Source organism: Danio rerio, chromosome 23, assembly GCF_049306965.1.
Source record: "Danio rerio strain Tuebingen ecotype United States chromosome 23, GRCz12tu, whole genome shotgun sequence".
Lineage (NCBI taxonomy): Eukaryota > Metazoa > Chordata > Actinopteri > Cypriniformes > Danionidae > Danio > Danio rerio.
The window spans coordinates 40,707,501-40,724,514 of record NC_133198.1 but is presented as its reverse complement, the minus strand read 5'-3'; the positions used below and the strand labels follow the sequence as shown (position 1 = coordinate 40,724,514).

At 39.8% G+C, this 17,014-nt stretch overlaps 1 protein-coding gene across 3 annotated transcripts; it reads left to right on the top strand.

The window, feature by feature from the left end:
* The first annotated feature begins 3,139 nt into the window (after positions 1 to 3,139).
* On the top strand, positions 3,140 to 12,044 carry LOC141380540 (torsin-1A-like). Of its 3 annotated transcripts, none has more exons than XM_073939308.1 (6): positions 3,140 to 3,267; positions 6,681 to 6,752; positions 8,616 to 8,881; positions 9,573 to 9,745; positions 9,886 to 10,019; positions 11,029 to 12,044. In XM_073939308.1, exons 3-6 carry the CDS (start codon positions 8,696 to 8,698, stop codon positions 11,274 to 11,276), a joined length of 741 nt encoding a protein of 246 aa, XP_073795409.1. In that variant the 5' UTR covers positions 3,140 to 3,267; positions 6,681 to 6,752; positions 8,616 to 8,695; the 3' UTR covers positions 11,277 to 12,044. The 3 variants fall into 3 exon arrangements, with proteins under 3 accessions (XP_073795409.1, XP_073795408.1, XP_073795407.1); XM_073939307.1 differs by lacking the exon at positions 3,140 to 3,267 and adding an exon at positions 3,569 to 3,829; XM_073939306.1 differs by lacking the exon at positions 3,140 to 3,267 and having other exon boundaries at positions 6,532 to 6,752.
* Positions 12,045 to 17,014: the final 4,970 nt, after the last annotated feature.

Here is a 17,014-nt window from a genome sequence, read left to right as displayed (position 1 = left end):
CGAGAGCTTTATGATTGTTTATGAGCGCCAAAAGTGGCGGATCTGTTCGGCGAAATATCTGACTGTGTCACCGCATCCCTAAGGACTGTTTGGCGAAATATTTGTGACTGCATGTCACTGAATATCAAACGACTGAAACGATATAACTAGAGAAATCTCCACTGTGCTGCTGAGTAAGAGAGTGCTTCGCACTGAACAGCGCAGCAGCGATGACGTAAAATCGGGGGAGACAGGAGGGGGGACAAGTGTGCTTTGGCCTGGTTCGAGGCAACTGTACCTAGTGTGAGTACGGCCTTAATGTGTGCAATCAAAGAATAAATGCTTCTTTTTGTGATTGTTGGCTTTCCTTATCCACTTGGGCCACAAATTAAAAGATATACAGTGCTCGAAATTGCGACCGTTTTGGTCGCATATGTGCCCGAAAATTAATCTATGCGACCTCATAATATATTTTGGCGCATTAGTGCGACTGCAGATAATGGTTGTAGTGCGACCTGTTTTGATTTTTTGTAAAAAAAACGTGCTGAATCGCTCTTCCCTGCCGCTATATTGGTTCATATTAGCTGTCAATCACTCAAGGTATTCCGCTGTCAGATGACAGGGAAGGAGCTTTTATGACCACGGGAAATGCAAATGGCTGAAAACTTAAAGCACACAGGTTTGCAAACCCCACCTAAAGTTGAGGCGCAGATGAGAGCGATCATGACACGTCACGTGGTGAATAATGATCCACCAGCTGATATCAATCGAGTACGCGCTTCTTGGAGAAGGCGCCCGAATCTCTATGCGTTGCATTCACTGCGTGTTTAGCGCAAATGTCCGCTAAAAGTCAAATCTAATACTGTACATATCATCGCCAAAGAAGCTCGCCTTTACTAAGTTTACACTGAAACTGCGGCTCATAACAAAGAGCGGTATTGCGCCGGTTCTCATTGCAAGAATCCTGCTCTGCCTGCTCATAAATTGGGTCAGCTGACTCGCCAGCTTTTCCACTAACACAGAAAAATGAAGAACATCTCAGACGGAACCTTTAAATTGACACAAACTGAAACCAAAACTTTTAAATAGTGATAGAAGTGAGACTTTACTTACTTTCTCTTGTCTATTCTTTTTTGAGGTGTATATTATTTATTTATTTACTGATGACTGCTTTTCAGCTTTCATAATTGAATTGAATGATTTATTATAATCTTTTGTTTTGTAGCAGAAATATTATTTATTAAATTGACATGCATATAAAAACAGCAGCACAAAATAAATATTTCTTACTGCAATGCTTTATTTTTGTTTGAGGCAAACGATACAATTATTTTTCATAAAGTAACAGACTTTTTATAGCAGATAACTTACATTCAAGCACATTCAAGGCAGTATCATAATGAGAAATGTATTCATTGTTCCTATTATTGTCATTTTTCATCATCATTAATATTATAGCCTAATTATTAGACATTCATTTTGGAATTTTTGCACACAAATAACAATGTCTTCGCAGCATTAGTTAGATAGTTGTTTCTGTTTTTTGTCAGTCCTATTGATGTTGTTTTAAAATACAATAAAACCAATAAAAAACCATTTGCAGCGGTGCTCATTCATTTTTGGTGGGTGCTCCTAAATTTTTTCTGGTGATCCTAAATTTTTTTTGGTGCTCCTAAATATTTGAAGTTGGGAGCACCGGTGCTACCAAGTAAAAAAGTAAAATTTGAGCCCTGATATATGCTGAACTTGTTTAATATGTGATCAATTACACACAAATTAAGATAACAAGATAATGCCTCATCTAATGTGTATCTAGGTTTAGAAAAATAAAATAAAAAATTGCAAAACTTTTAAAACATACCTACAAATATATGAACAATTCATTGCAGTTCGCAACTGAAATAAACATTAGATGGTGTATAACAGTGGTTCTCAAACGTTTTTCACCAAGTACCAACTCAAAAAAAAAATAAAAATAAATAAAATAGTCTCTCCAAGTACCACCAAAATGACCAGTATTTAAATAAAGTAGCATAGTTGGCCAAATTAAGCAGCTGCCTACAGCAATGCACAGTTCGAAAACAAGGCATATCCATATTTATATAATTTGTCAACTTGACCACGTGACTTGCGGAGCGGCATTCTGAAAACAAAACAATTAGTTCGCAACTGAAATAAACATTAGATGCCATATAATAACACAGACATGTATTCATTTGAAAGCAAATTATGATTACAGGGCAAAATTTAATTCAAAGAGGACAACATTCACTGTGAAATAAAACAGCGTAAGAAGCAATCCATGCAATGAAATCCAAAAATTTTTCAAAGCAAGTGTAAGCTAAACTAATCATATTCTATTTTTATTAGGTGCGCCAGGTTCCTCAGTTTGCCATTTTAGCTGTCATTAGTGTCTCTGCCTTTTCTGCTGCTGCTGCTGTATCTCATCTGCTTCAATGTTTTATGTGTTGTTTGTTTTAATATTCTGATGCAGACCTCAGTTTTAGAGAGTTGTTATTTTACTGTTGTTTTTATATCAGATACCATCTGTTTATTCTCCTCAAACCTCTGGCATCCACAATGTATCTTCACTTACTGGATACATAGAATCAGTGTCGGTAAAGCTTTGTAAAAGAGAAATAAATATATATATATATATCTGATATATAATTTATAATGGCGCAGTGGGTAGAACGATCACCTCACAGCAAGAAGGTCGCTGGTTTGAGCCTCGGCTGTTGGCGTAGGTTTCCTCTGAGTGCTCCAGTTTTCCCCACAAGCCCAACGACATGTGTGAATAAATGTTTCCTAGTGATGGGTTGCAGCTAGTAGGGCGTTGTGTAAAACATATGCTGGATAAGTTGGTGGTTCATTACGCTGTGGCGAGCCCAGATTAATAAAGGGAAAAAAGCCAAAAAGAAAATGAATGAATGAAACTAAAGCTAAACTGTTAAACTATAATCTTATCTCAAGTTACATTGTGTTACATTGTAGTTACCTCAGATAACATTAATGATAGGTTAAGTAACCTCTAAAGATACATATTTAAATATGCTGTAAAACTTTTCCACCTCTTCAGAGTCTTCATTTGTAGACATACAGTCATTTTTTTTCCATTACATAGACCTGTTTAAGTCTCTGAATCCACTGAGCCACCTTTGAAGGATCTTCTTCCACTTTATGTACTGTTATCATTTTTTTGGCAACCAGTAATAATATCCTTAGTACAAATCTTGTTTCTACATTAAACATTTCTTGTTTCCAGTAAGCACACAACTGGATGGAGAGGTATTTCTATATTTAATATCTTATCTATTTCTGTTTTAACATTTTTTCAAAATTCCTAAATCAAGAACACTTTTGTGCGGAAAAAGGGTGTACAAGCAATTTGTACACCAATGTCTTCATCAGATCAGATGCATGTTTACTATGGGCAGTATGCAGTGTTGGGTAGTAGCGTCGCTACAAGTAGTGACGCTACTAGCTTAGCTACATTTCTCAGTAGCGTCGCTACTTTCTAAATCAAATAGCTTTTCAGTAGCGAAGCTATTTTATTAGTCAAGTAGCGCAGTAGAGTCCACAAAGCTACATTTACCAATCGCGGATCAATAAGCGACGGCACCGACATCCACAGAGCTGTGAGGCCGGTGTTTGGCTAATGAAAGTAAATCTATATGACAGCGAGCGTGATGATTTCTTCTTCTTCCTGTTTTACGGTGGTTGACAACAAACTTTTTGGTGCGTTACTGCCACCTCTGGTTGGTGAATTCGTCTGCCCAACCAAATAAGGCTAACACGAGAAACTTGCTTGATGGAAAGATGACTGAGGGAGAGTTATTTCTGAACTGAAGTAGGATTTTTCGTGACCATACCTCGAAGTACATGTTAAGATGCAATAGCTTAATTTCTGATGCTGTGCTCAAAAAATCCTTTAGTAATTTATAGTAGCCTAGATACTTAAAAAAAATACTGCATTATGTAGTGTAATTTATTAATGAAGAATTGTATATATATATATATATATATATATATATATATATATATATATATATATATATATATATATATATATATATATATATAATGCTCATGTCAAAATATTTCCCTTTTCTATAAATGACTATAGTACTTTAAATGTGTAACAACTGCTTTAGTTTGTGCAGCTATATATTATAATTAGTGTCTGTTTAGTACAGCATACTATTTACAGTAAATAATTGAACTGAACTATTCTGCCTCATATGTTCATTGACAGTTTTATTGATCACTAAGATATGGTTGACTTGGATTTAAGTTGCTTCGATTTAAAAATAAAAATAGCAAAAATAGCTTAGATGTAACCAAGCTACTTTTGCCTTGTAGCTTTTAGCTTAGCTTGCTACATTTCCCAGGTTGTAGCTTTAGTGTAGTTAAGCTACATTTTAAGTAGAGTAGCTAATAGCTTAGCTAACTACATTTTTCAAGTAGCTTGCCCAACACTGGCAGAATGACATATTTACCATTTGATTTGGCAGTGCATCATGCAAGTGATGAATTGCCCACAGTAAACACACACCCTGATCTGACATGGAAAACATAGGCTTGAACAAATGTCAGTAGTGACTAGGGATGTAACGGTATCAGAATTTCACGGTACGGTAATACCTCGGTATGAATGTCACGGTACGGTATTTATTGAATCATTTACAGGAAAAAACAAAACTTATGAAAATACTCCAAAAAAGTGCCAAAAGTGTCAATGACATACAAATTAGCCATCTATCTGTAAGCTTTGAAACAGGAACTTCAATTTTAATAACAAAAAAATATTAAACCATGTAAAAAAAAATTTAAGTTTTTAATTTAGTATTGTTGAAAACTCATCACATTCAACATTTAATCACTCACTCACTTAGATAGAGATGGGTTTAAAGGAAAATTATCATATAAATATAATCTGGTAAAAGCTGGTATCTCTGGGCATTTACAATGTCCCCTGCAACAGAAAAAAAAAACCTCTCATTTGGGACTGAGGTTTCTGGGACAAGAGAGATATGACTTATATGACTTATTTCTCGAGCGCCGAAAACGGAGCGTTTCGAAAACGCTGGAGAAGCCGTTTTCATTCTGAAACGCTGCTGCTCCGTCTCAGTGTGGATGGGGAAAGTCGGAGACATCTGAAAACGGAGGCAGGGCTGCAAACGTTCGCCTATCTGATTGGGGCTTTTCCTCAATATTAAGTAGCCCACACACACAGTTCAGTCTCGCATCCTCTTCTTGTAAGTTAAGACTTCGCAAGTTTGATCAAGGCTGCAGTCTCCCCCTTCACAGTTTGATATGGAAAACATACCGAGGACACGGGTAAATCTTCAAAGGGAACAGTGTACTGTATAACTTCATTCACATCACCTTGGCTACGTTGTTTCACTTTCTCATAAATAAAATGTAAACATGATTTAAGGAACTGCATATTTCCTTTTTAATATTAGAAAACTTAACAGACAGCAGAAATGTTGAGGCGCCGTGCTGCATATATGAGCGTCATCTTCACTGTGTGGATATTTATAACAAAACGGAGCCGATAACAACTGCCTCCTTTCAATTTCAGTGAAAATACGAAACGCACCCTCTCTTTTGCTGAATATCAGTTTTAATAATCGACAATTATAAAAGTATAACATACAATAAGTTTATACATTGTAGGAAATAAAGGCAAGCGATCAGTCAATGTACCTGTATTAATCATTAACTTATCTTTGCGCTTAACCAAAACATGTTACCCGTGAACAAGTAACTTAATAGATTCCAATGACCAAAGTCAGGGAATATGTCGTTAGATAAAGACAACAACATGAATGAAATATCACGTTTAGCAAATATAGTGAGATTAGATCCAGCGGGAGATGCTTGATGAGCAGTCCGACAAGCAGAGCTCTCATCTGGGTAGAAATGCTGGAGCGCTTGCCCGAGCGTGTCTGTGGTCACGTGATGTGCGTTTTCAGCGTTTTGGTGTGGACGGAGAGCTGTTCAGAAACGCTGGGTAAAACGCGAGTGTGGACGCGGATCGTTTTCATTCTACAACGCCGTTTTAAAACTAAAACGCACTCTTGTAAAAGGGGCCTTAGAGTTTTACAGCTCTTTTTGATCCCCGCTTCTAGCAGCACACTCCATTTCCGCATTACTGGATCTGTAGCGACAACAGACCGCAAGGGATGATGGGGATTGTAGTTTTCGCTACCTCCCGTTCGCTTCATTCGCCTGAGCAAATTTTCTCAGAAGACCTATAGTTTTACCGAGTCATGCGACTTCGGTAATATCGAAAAAAATTAATATTGCGGTATGACGGTATTTACAATACCGTTACATCCCTAGTAGTGACCATTGTGACCTAAATAGCAAACTCAAAGAAATGAATCACAAAATTCTGTTTCTAAAATGGACACAATTGTGTAATTTAAAGGTTTAATTGTACAATCTTTACACTAAAATGCTTATTGTGCAAAAGGTGGTCATGGTTACAGTGACGTCAATATGCAAAACTGAAAAGCAGGAAGACAAGAAATTCATGTTTTTCTTGTACTCAATGTATGCAGTTTGCCATGTCAGCTTATCAAAACACTAGGAGAAACCTGGATGATTTGCTTTAACAATGAAAGTGCAGCGTATTTTAACAGCTCTATTGCTTGTGTGTAATATAACATCATCCTTATGTTTTTTGGAAGTATTCACGGATGCGGCATCTGCAGTTTTCACATTTTTTGAACAGGACGATTTGCTGGTTTTTGATCCTAAACGTAAGTAAAATTGCAATTTTGTGTTTTCAACAGTTAAATTTTAGTATTGCTCAATTTCAGTTGTCACAATAACTTCACAACAAGCACACATTTGTTTAGTGGATGGGCAACGGCTTTTGCTATTTTTTCATGCTATGCTGTATGCCCGCAACACATGGCCCCCCGGCGTGTACTGGAAGCATTCGTCAGAAAATCGACATGCCATGTTCCAGAGGCACAGAGGCCTGTTTTAAACGCAGGGTCCATCAGGAGGCTGAGGGCGAGGTGACACAGTGAAGTGACAGTCACCTATTGTGTGCCCATGTGTCATGTGCATTTGATTGTGAAGCCAATGCTGAAGCAATTTCATATGGAGCAATCCGAGCGGCGTGACAGCGGCTGGGGATGTCATACGCCCCATGAGTCTCTGAAATAATATCAGTGGGACCACAGTTTTCCTGTCGAACTCCCTCAGACAGGTGGGCATCAGCTCGGTGCACTCTCGGGGAAGGCGCACACAGTCCCTAGGCATAACCAATTGATCCTGCGAGAGAACTATAGTAAGCCAGTCATAGAGATAATAGAGTATGCAGATGCCCGCGAGCTGAAGAGGTGTTTGGACATCCTCTGTGAGCTTAGTGAAAACCTGCGGAAACTGGGAGAACCTGGAAGGGAGGACTTTGTACTTCTATGATCAACCCTTGCATACAAAATGCAGAAACTGCTGGTAGCTTGGGAAATTGGAGACATGAACATACATGTCCTTCAGGTTTATCGCTCCAGATCAATCCTGAAGACAGCTTCTCTCACTGGAAGCTTGGATGGAGTGCGCTGAGGAATGGGAGGTGTGCAAGCCCAAGGGCTGCGGATTGACCCTTTTGTTGGAGCGAGCTGCAATCTTGGCTGAGCAACAGACATGCCATCACATTGATGGCATTTGCTGCCCGCGAGCACAACATTGACATGCTGAATCCTCAGACATGAATCACAGGGTTCATGCCCATCAACGTGGACAGGGAACCACTGCATCCAGAAACGCACAATCGAAACGACATCTTTAAAGAGACATGCTGGACGATCGTGTTGCTCTTTTAGGAAACTTGCTCAGTTACTTACCGATCTAGGAGAACCGGAGCAGAGAACACCCAGGAACTGGAGAATGCTCAGCTCAACCGTCTGCCACTTCATTATCACACACTCTGAGATCGGGAGAAAACAGCCTGTCGATCACCGGCAGCTTCTTTCTCTCTATATTTCTTTCTCCTCAAAGGATGGAGATGGAGGAACCAAAGACTCTCTCAGCAACATGAGGTTCTGAAAGCGTAAAGGTACTTAGCGTTGCGTGGCTGACATCTTTATTCATAGCTGATTGTGATTGCTGCTAGCTGCGTACGCTGACGCTGCCAATTCATTGGCCCATTTTTTATTACTCTTTCAGATGATTAAATTAGCATCAGGTGAAGTTTTTTTTCCCTCTCCGCTGTCGCCACTGCCTCACATGGTTCAGGATTGGTGGAGCTACGCATCGATGAATTTGCTCTTCAGTGTTTGAACTCTCAGTAATGATTAAATCACACTGAACTGAGCTAAACTGAATTGAACTGAACTTAAACACTAAAACCTGAACCACACTGTTCCAGTTACTGTGACCATTTATGTGAAGCTGCTTTGACAAAATCTACATTGTAAAAGCGCTATACAAATAAAGCTGAATTGAATTGAATTGATTGGCTTTCTGGCGAACACCCCATAGTGGAAGTTTTTCCACATAGCATTGAAGTTCCCCTCCCACTGGGGAACTCCAGTGTTGTTTATCACAATTTTAATTTATAGTTCTTCTATTATCCTCTATATCTTTGACTTGCATATTTCTACATTTTTCAGGTTTGGAGGAAGATTTGAATGACTTTCTCTTCGGGCAGCACATCGCATCTAATGTTGTATTAAAATCTGTATCATCATTTATGACTGACAGCAAACCAAACAAACCGCTGGTCCTCTCTTTTCATGGGAGTACAGGAACCGGGAAAAATCACGTCACTAAAATTCTTGCAAGAAACATTTACAAAACAGGGGAAGAAAGCAAGCATGTTCACATTTATAATTCAGAATATCATTTCCCACAGAGAACAGAGATAGACTTATACTCAGTAAGTATTGCAATATCAAAATGTTGGTCTAAAGCGCAGGTGTCAAACTCAGTTCCTGGAGGGCCACGGCTCTGCACAGTTTAGTTCCAACCCTGATTAAACACACCTGATCAAACTAGTGCTTTAGGCTTGTTTGAAACCTACAGATAGGAGTGTTAAAGCAGGGCTGGAACTAAACTCTGCAGAGCTGCGACCATTCAGGAAAAAAAGGCTTAACTAGGTTAATTTTGCAAGTTAGGGTATTTAGGCAAATCCTTGTATAGTGGTTTGTTCTGTAGACAGTTGAAACTGAATAGGGGGACTAATAATATTGACCTTAAAATTGTTTCGAAATTCCTTTAACTGCTTTTATTCGAGCCTAATTAAAGAAATAAGACTTTCTCCGGAAGCAAAAATATTTTAAGAAATACTGTGAAATTTTCCTTGCTCTGTTAAACCTGATTTTTGAAATATTTGAAAAAGAAAATTAATTATTCTGATTTAAACTCTATATTCATGACATGTAAACCAGGTTTTACTTTTCAATAGCAAATATTTAGTTAACCTGTCACTGTCGAATCATTTTTACCACATACTACATCTTTCAGCTAAGTTTACAAACAAGAAAACATATTAATTATTTAATATAAAGAAAGTGAGAGGGATACAGATTATATATATTCCACATTTTATAATAATTCTGTCTATTCAGGCTCAGCTAAAGCAGTGGATTCATGGAAACGTATCCAGCTTTCCACGCTCAATGTTCATTTTTGATGAAATGGAGGAGATGCAATCAGAGCTGATTGATGTCTTAAAACCTTTTCTGGACTACTCTCTTGTTGATGGAGTTTCATTTCGCAATGCAATCTTCATTTTTCTCAGGTATATGAACTAAAATCAGTGATTTCCACAAATGTGGCTGTATGTAACAGAATAGCCATACAAAGACTCAAAACTGATGTAGTGGTAATTAAATACCTTTTCCCTCTTAAAAAACAGATGATGATGATGTTTATTTGTAGTAATGCAGCTGGGAAAATAATTTCTGACATGGCTCTGGATTTCTGGAGAGGAGGGAAAAATCGGGAAGATCTGTGGATGAACAGCAAGCAGCTGGAGACTAAAATCTCTACAAATGTCTACAATGATCCGAACTGTGTGTATTATTAATTGTTAAATAATTGTGTGTGTGTGTTTGTGTGTGTGTGTGTGTATACAGTATATTTGAAGAGATAGTTTAGCCAAAAATGGAAATTAACTCACCATTTACTCACACTGATGGTGGTTCCAAACTTTTATGAGTTTCTTTCATCTGTTGAACACAAAATAATATATTTTGAAGAATGCTGAAAAATGGTAACCATTGAGTTCTATAGAAGTTGTTTTACTTAAAATAAAAGTCAAGGAATACTCGTTTTCAACATTTTTCAAATTACTGTTAAATTATTTTAAAGAATTTACATTTTTGTGTGAACTAACCATCTAATGGCTATAGAATGCTTTTATAAGGCCTTGTATGGTTTGGCACCTCAATATCTCTTAGAACTTTTAATGGTGTACTCTCCTGATCTCTGTTCCTCCGATTCTGGTGTTTTAACAATTACCTCAATTTGTCTGCATTCTATGGGAACTTACTCCCCTATAATTTGAGGCATGCAGAATCTTTTAACCCTTGTGTGCTGTTCAAATGTACTACCCTTTCGTTATGTTTGCCCCATTGACTTCCATTATAAGGAAATATATAAAGAATATATAGTAAAAATTAATTAAATATAGTAAAATTAAAAACTGTACTTCTTACCAACAGGGAAAATCACCAAAAGTCAAAAATGCATGATGGCTTTGCAATAAAACAGACATTATAATGGAAGTCAATTTTGATTTTCAAAACAATTTTTTTTTTCAAAATATGTGTCAAAATAAGATGTCACCAAAAATACTTACATTTGTGGAAACACAGAGAAAGTCGTGGTTAAATTAAGACTCAAAAGCCCCCCAGAATGAATGAAAACAACATTATTACCAATATTTAATGTCTACATTTCACCCACTCTGTATGTTTTGTTAACATATTTTATATGCCAATGTTGATTGTAAAATATATTTACATTTTTTTATTACAAGTTTTATTTTATGCTTATTGCTTCCTGAATTTGTGGTTGCAGGTGGATTTCTGCATTCTAGTATCATAGATCATCATCTGATTGATCACTTTATTCCTTTCCTACCTCTGGAGCTGAAGCATGTGCGCCAGTGTGTTTTGGCTGAGATGAAGCATTTAAACATCAAAACAAATTATGATCTGGCAGATGAAGTAGTCAAAGACATGCCTTTCTTCCCTGATGAAGAGAGGATCTTTGCTGTTAAAGGCTGCAAGTCAGCCAGACAGAAGTTGGTGCTGCTTGCTGATTAATAGACTTCTCACTGCTGTTTGCTTTATAAATTATTTGTAGGATCAGAACATGTCCGATTCTAAATCAATATGAAATGCATATTTTTTCCTGCACCTCTGCCTGCTGGTCTTCATGTGACATTGTAAGAGTTTGAATGTCGTTTACATAGCCTAAAAGTGAGTGTCCCTATTGATGTTTATGTTGGAGATTTTGTCTATAAAGACAAAATCCCCACATACTGTAAATATCAATAAAAGACACATATGAGTTGAGTTTATGTCATGTACGACTTTACTCACAAAAACTCAAAAAAAGTTTACATTATTGCTATTGGAAAAGCCAAAAATACATTGTAGCTCCTAAAATACCTATATGCATTGTTCTTTTATACTAAAAATCATGCGGATATTGTATGTAAGGATCATGTTTCGACAAGATATTTTGTAAATTTACTACTGTAAATATATCTATTCAAATATATGCATTGCCAAGAACTTAATTTGGACAATTTTAAAGGTGATTTTTCTCAATATTTATATTTTTTGAACTCTCAGATTTCACATTTTCAAGTAGTTTTATATCAAATAGTGAGATAACAAACCATACATCAAAGAAAAGCTTATTTATTCAGATTTCCAATAATGTATACATTTTATATTTGAAAAAAGGACACTTAATTTTTGTTGTCCAGGGTCACATTTGCGATTGCTGTTTTAACCCCTAATGCACATAGATGAACAGCAATAGTGCTGCAGTACTTTTTCTGAAGTTAATAAAATTATTAAAACATATCTAGTCTGTTTAATTTCAGAGTCCCCATTCTTTCACCCTACCAGAGACTTTAAACTAGTTTTTACCATTTCAGCTGAAACTAGATCTTGCCTTCTAACCCTTACACAATTAATGTGTGCAATTAATGAATAAATGCTTATTTTTGATTGGCCAGTAGCTAAAAGATACCACAAGAACTTTATTCATTCATTAGTCTCCTTTGGCTTAGTCCCTTATTTATCACGGGTCACCACAGCGGAATGAACCGTCAACTAATCTGGCATATGTTTTAAGCAGCAGATGCCCTTCCAGCCATAACCCAGTAATGGGAAACACCCATACATTCTGCATTCACATATACACTGCGGCCAAATTTATTTACCCAATTCACTTATAGCGCATGTCTTTGGACTGTGGGGGAAACCGGAGCATCCAGAGGAAACCCATGCCAACACAGGGAGAACATTCAAACTCCACACAGAAACGCCAACTGGCCCAACCAGGACTTGAACCAGCAACCTTCTTGCTGTTCCTAACCACTGAGCCACTGTGCCACAAGAACTTGTTTAATATGTGATCAATTACACACACAAATTAAGATAACAATGTGTCACGTACAAAGAATGTCAAGAGGGATCCAAGTGCAAGTAAAATAATATTTATTGACACAGTCATGATAACTGTAACAAAAGAGTGCGGTGCTAGGGCTAGGAGAAACCAGATCAGGAATCAGACAGGAAAACAGGGTCCGGTAACTCCGCACGGTCCTGAGCACAGACAAATGAACACATAAGCACACGTAACAAACTGATAAGGAAACACAGAAAACATCGCACATATATAGGCACGATAATGAGCATCAGCTGGCGAACTAATCAAACCAACTGAGTGCCGTCAAAACACGTGACCAAAACAAATACACGTGGGCAACTAAAACAAAACAAACCCACACGATCAAACAGACACTCCGGAAGAGCGCGCAACCTGCAACCGTGACATTACCCCACTCTCTAGAGCACCTCCTGGTGCTCCCAGAAGAGCTTACCTGGCGATTGTAATAATCAATAAGAGAGTGATCCAATATGTCCTTTGCAGGAACCCAACTTCTCTTCCGGACTGTAACCTTTCCAGTCCACCAAGTACTGAAATCATCGCCCCCTCTGTCTTGAGTCCAAAATGCTTTAATTTGGAAACATGGAACACGGGATGTATTCTCCTGCAAGCTGGAGGAAGTTTAAGGCAGACTGCCACTGGACTAATGATCTTGATGACAGTGAATGGGCCAATAAATTTAGGTGCAAGTTTATTACAGACGGAACGCAAGGGAATATTTTTAGTTGAAAGCCACACTTTTTGACCGCCGACGTAAAACGGAGAGAGGCCCGTAGCCGACACTGGTAATGAATTGTGTTCGTACTCCACCCATGGGAGCTGCTGACTCCAAGAGGAGGGATTCTGAGAAACCAAACAACGTAACATGCGCTCGAGATCTTGGTTGGCCCTCTCTGTTTGTCCGTTACTCTGAGGATGGAAACCAGAAGAAAGACTTACAGTCGCTCCCAATAAATGACAAATGATGACCCCCTGTCAGAAACCACGTCTGTCGAGAGGCCATGAATGCGAAAGACGTGATTAATGACAGCATCTGCTGTTTCTCTGGCAGAGGGTAATTTTGGCAGAGGAATAAAATGAGTAGCCTTCGAGAACCGGTACACAACGGTCAAAACAGCTGTATTGTCACCAGATGGCGGGACACCGGTGACATAATATAGCGAAATGTATGACCAGGGTCTCGAGGGCACTGACAGCGGCTGAAAGAGTCCAGCAGGAAGGCGATTAGAAGTCTAAGAAACAGCACAAACAGAACAGGCCAAAACAAACTCACGTATGTCCCGTGCCATAGCTGGCCACCAGAATCACTGTTTAACCAAAAATAAGGTACGACTCACCCCTGGATGACAAGCCACTTTGGAGGAATGTCTCCATCGAATGACGTCAGACCGAATCCCCTCCGGCACAAACAATCGACTGGGTGGGCATCGACCGGGGGCGTTACCCCGTCCAGGGCTGTGCGAAACCTGCTCTCGATCTCCCATGTCACTGCAGAAATACAAATCCTCTGGGGAATGATGGGCTCAAGAGACGTATTGCGCTCGGAAGAATAAAAAAGACGGGATAACGCGTCGGGTTTGATGTTTTTAGAACCCGGCCGACAAGAGATGGTAAAGTCGAAACGTCCGAAAAATAATGCCCACCGAGCCTGCCTGGAGCTGAGTCGTTTGGCGGACCTGATGTATTCGAGGTTCTTATGATCAGTCCAAACGATAAAGGGAACCCCCAAAACCCTCCAACCAATGACGCCACTCCTCCAAAGCGAGTTTGACAGCCAACAACTCCCTATTACCAATGTCGTAATTATACTCTGCGGGAGATAATCGGTGTGAGAAAAACGCGCACGGATAAATTCTGTCATCCGAGGCAGCAAGCTGGGACAGGATAGCGCCCACCCCCACCTCTGACGCGTCAACCTCCACCACAAACTGCCGGGAGGGATCAGGTGTCACCAGAATGGGGGCTGAAACAAAGCGGCCCTTTAGTTTAAAGAATGCCGCCTGTGCTGCACTCGACCACCTGAAGGGAGTCTTGGAGGAGGTTAAGGACGTCAGAGGGGCGGCGAGCTGGCTGAAATTGCAAATAAAACGCCGGTAAAAATTGGCGAAGCCCAGAAATCTCTGCAGGGCCTTACGAGACTCCGGAATTGGCCAATTTACCACAGCCTGAACCTTCTCTGGATCCATGCGCACTCCCTCGACTGACACAATGTGTCCTAGAAAGGGAACAGACTGTGCATGGAACACGCATGTCTACGCCTTGAAAAAAAGCCCATTCTCTAGCAGCCGCTAAAGCACTCGCCTGACGTGCTGCACATGTTCCTGGAGAGAACGAGAAAAAATCAGAATGTCATCCAGGTAGACATAAATAAACTGATCTATCATATCTTGCAACACATCATTTACAAGTGATTAGAAAACCGCAGGAGCATTCGAAAGCCCAAAAGGAAGAACACAACATTCAAAATGCCCCCAGGGGGTAAGGAACGCGGTTTTCCACTCATGGCCCTGCTTCATGCGAACCAAATGATATGCGTTGTGGAGATCTAATTTCCTTAAAAACGAAGCCCCTTGCAGACGCTTGAACGCCGAAGATCATCAACGGCAAAGGATACGTATTCTTCACCATGATACTGTTCAGCCCTTAATAGTCTATGCAAGGTCTAAGAGACCCATCCTTCTTTTTCACGAAAAAGAAACCCGCCTCCGCTGGAGAAGAAGAGGGCCGTATGATCTTGGCCGCTAGAGAATCAGAAATATATTTCTCCATGGCCTCCCTCTCAGGAATAGAAAGAGAGTATAACTTGCCTTTAGGCGGAGACGTACCTGGCAATAAGTCTATTGCACAGTCATAGGGACGATGAGGAGCCAGAGAAGCAGCTCGAGACTTACTGAACACTCTCTTCAGGTTGAGGTACTCACTGGGCACGTTTGACAGGTCCATGCGCTCCTCCTGAAACACAGAACAAGAAACAGCAGAACGAGCAGACGAAAGACAGGACTCATGACAGTTCTCACTCCACGAAAATATCATATTAAGACCCCAGTTAATATGAGGCTTATGGAGAATCAACCAAGGATGACCTAACACCACTGGTGTGTTAGAACAGTCTGTTAAAAAAAAAGAAATGTGTTCAACATGATTTCCAGACGTGATAAGTTTTTTGGGTTTGGTGGAGTGAGTAAAAGTGGGAAGGGAAAGTCAGCTGAGGGCGCGTACTGCAATGGGTTGTGACAGTGCTATAACCGCAAGTTTAAAACTGAAAGCAAAACTGGAGTCTATGAAATTTCCCTCCGCCCCGGAATCGACAAGGGCGTGGGTGTTCTGGCTTCCGGAACCCCATGTTATGGTGACTGGTAGTAATGTGGCCGCCGCAGAGGATTTGTCCAAGCTGATTTCACCCATCAGTAACCTCTTACCTACTGATGGGTGTTGTCTTTTACGGGACAGGAAGCCACCCGATGCCCCGCCCTACCGCAGTAAAGGCAGAGTCTCTCAGTTCTCCGACGGCGCTTCTCCTGTACGGACAGGTGGGATCTGCCCACCTGCATAGGTTCCGGGTCAGCATTTCCAACTTCCGGCGCCACCGCCAAGACCGGAAGGTCAGGAACAGGATCTGGAAACCTGCCTTGCCTCATGTGACTCTCACGGCGGAGCAGTCTGGAATCCACCCGGATTGCCAAATCCACTAACTCGTCAAGAGTCTTAGGAAGATCTAAGGAGTAGATCTCCTTCTGGAGATGATCCGAAAGACCATGTAAGAACATGTCCCATTGAGCCTCCGCCTTCCAGCCGCTTTCAGCAGCTAAGGTGAGGAACTCAATAGAATAGTCCACCATGCTCGGATTCCCCTGGCGGAGCTCAGCGAGGACTCAGGCGGCCTCTCTCCCAGAAGTGGCCCGATCAAAGACCTTTTTGAGTTCCTTAGAGAACAGGTCGAACGATGAACAGCATGGTAGTTTTTTCTCCCATGCTGTGTGGTTCCCCATTGAGCCGCTTTTCCTGAAAGGAGGGTGATTACAAACGCCACCTTGGACTGCTCTGAAGAAAACAAGGACGGCTGCAGGGTGATATACAGGGAGCATTTGGACAAGTTTTTTTATTTTTTTATTTTTTGTTCTGTTCTACACAAAAGATATTTTGAAGATAAAAAAACAGGAAACCTGCAATTATTGACTTCAATATAGGCTTGTATTTAGTACTGTATGTGTACGGCGTTATTTGGAAGTAACCTACATATAGGCCTACTTTTGAAAATAATCACTGCACACTACAATGTAATGCTTTTACCGAAATGAAAAGTAACATCATAATATTATGATAAATATTATAAGAATTGTAAGAATGAAATATTGTGTTTTATTTATTTATTATA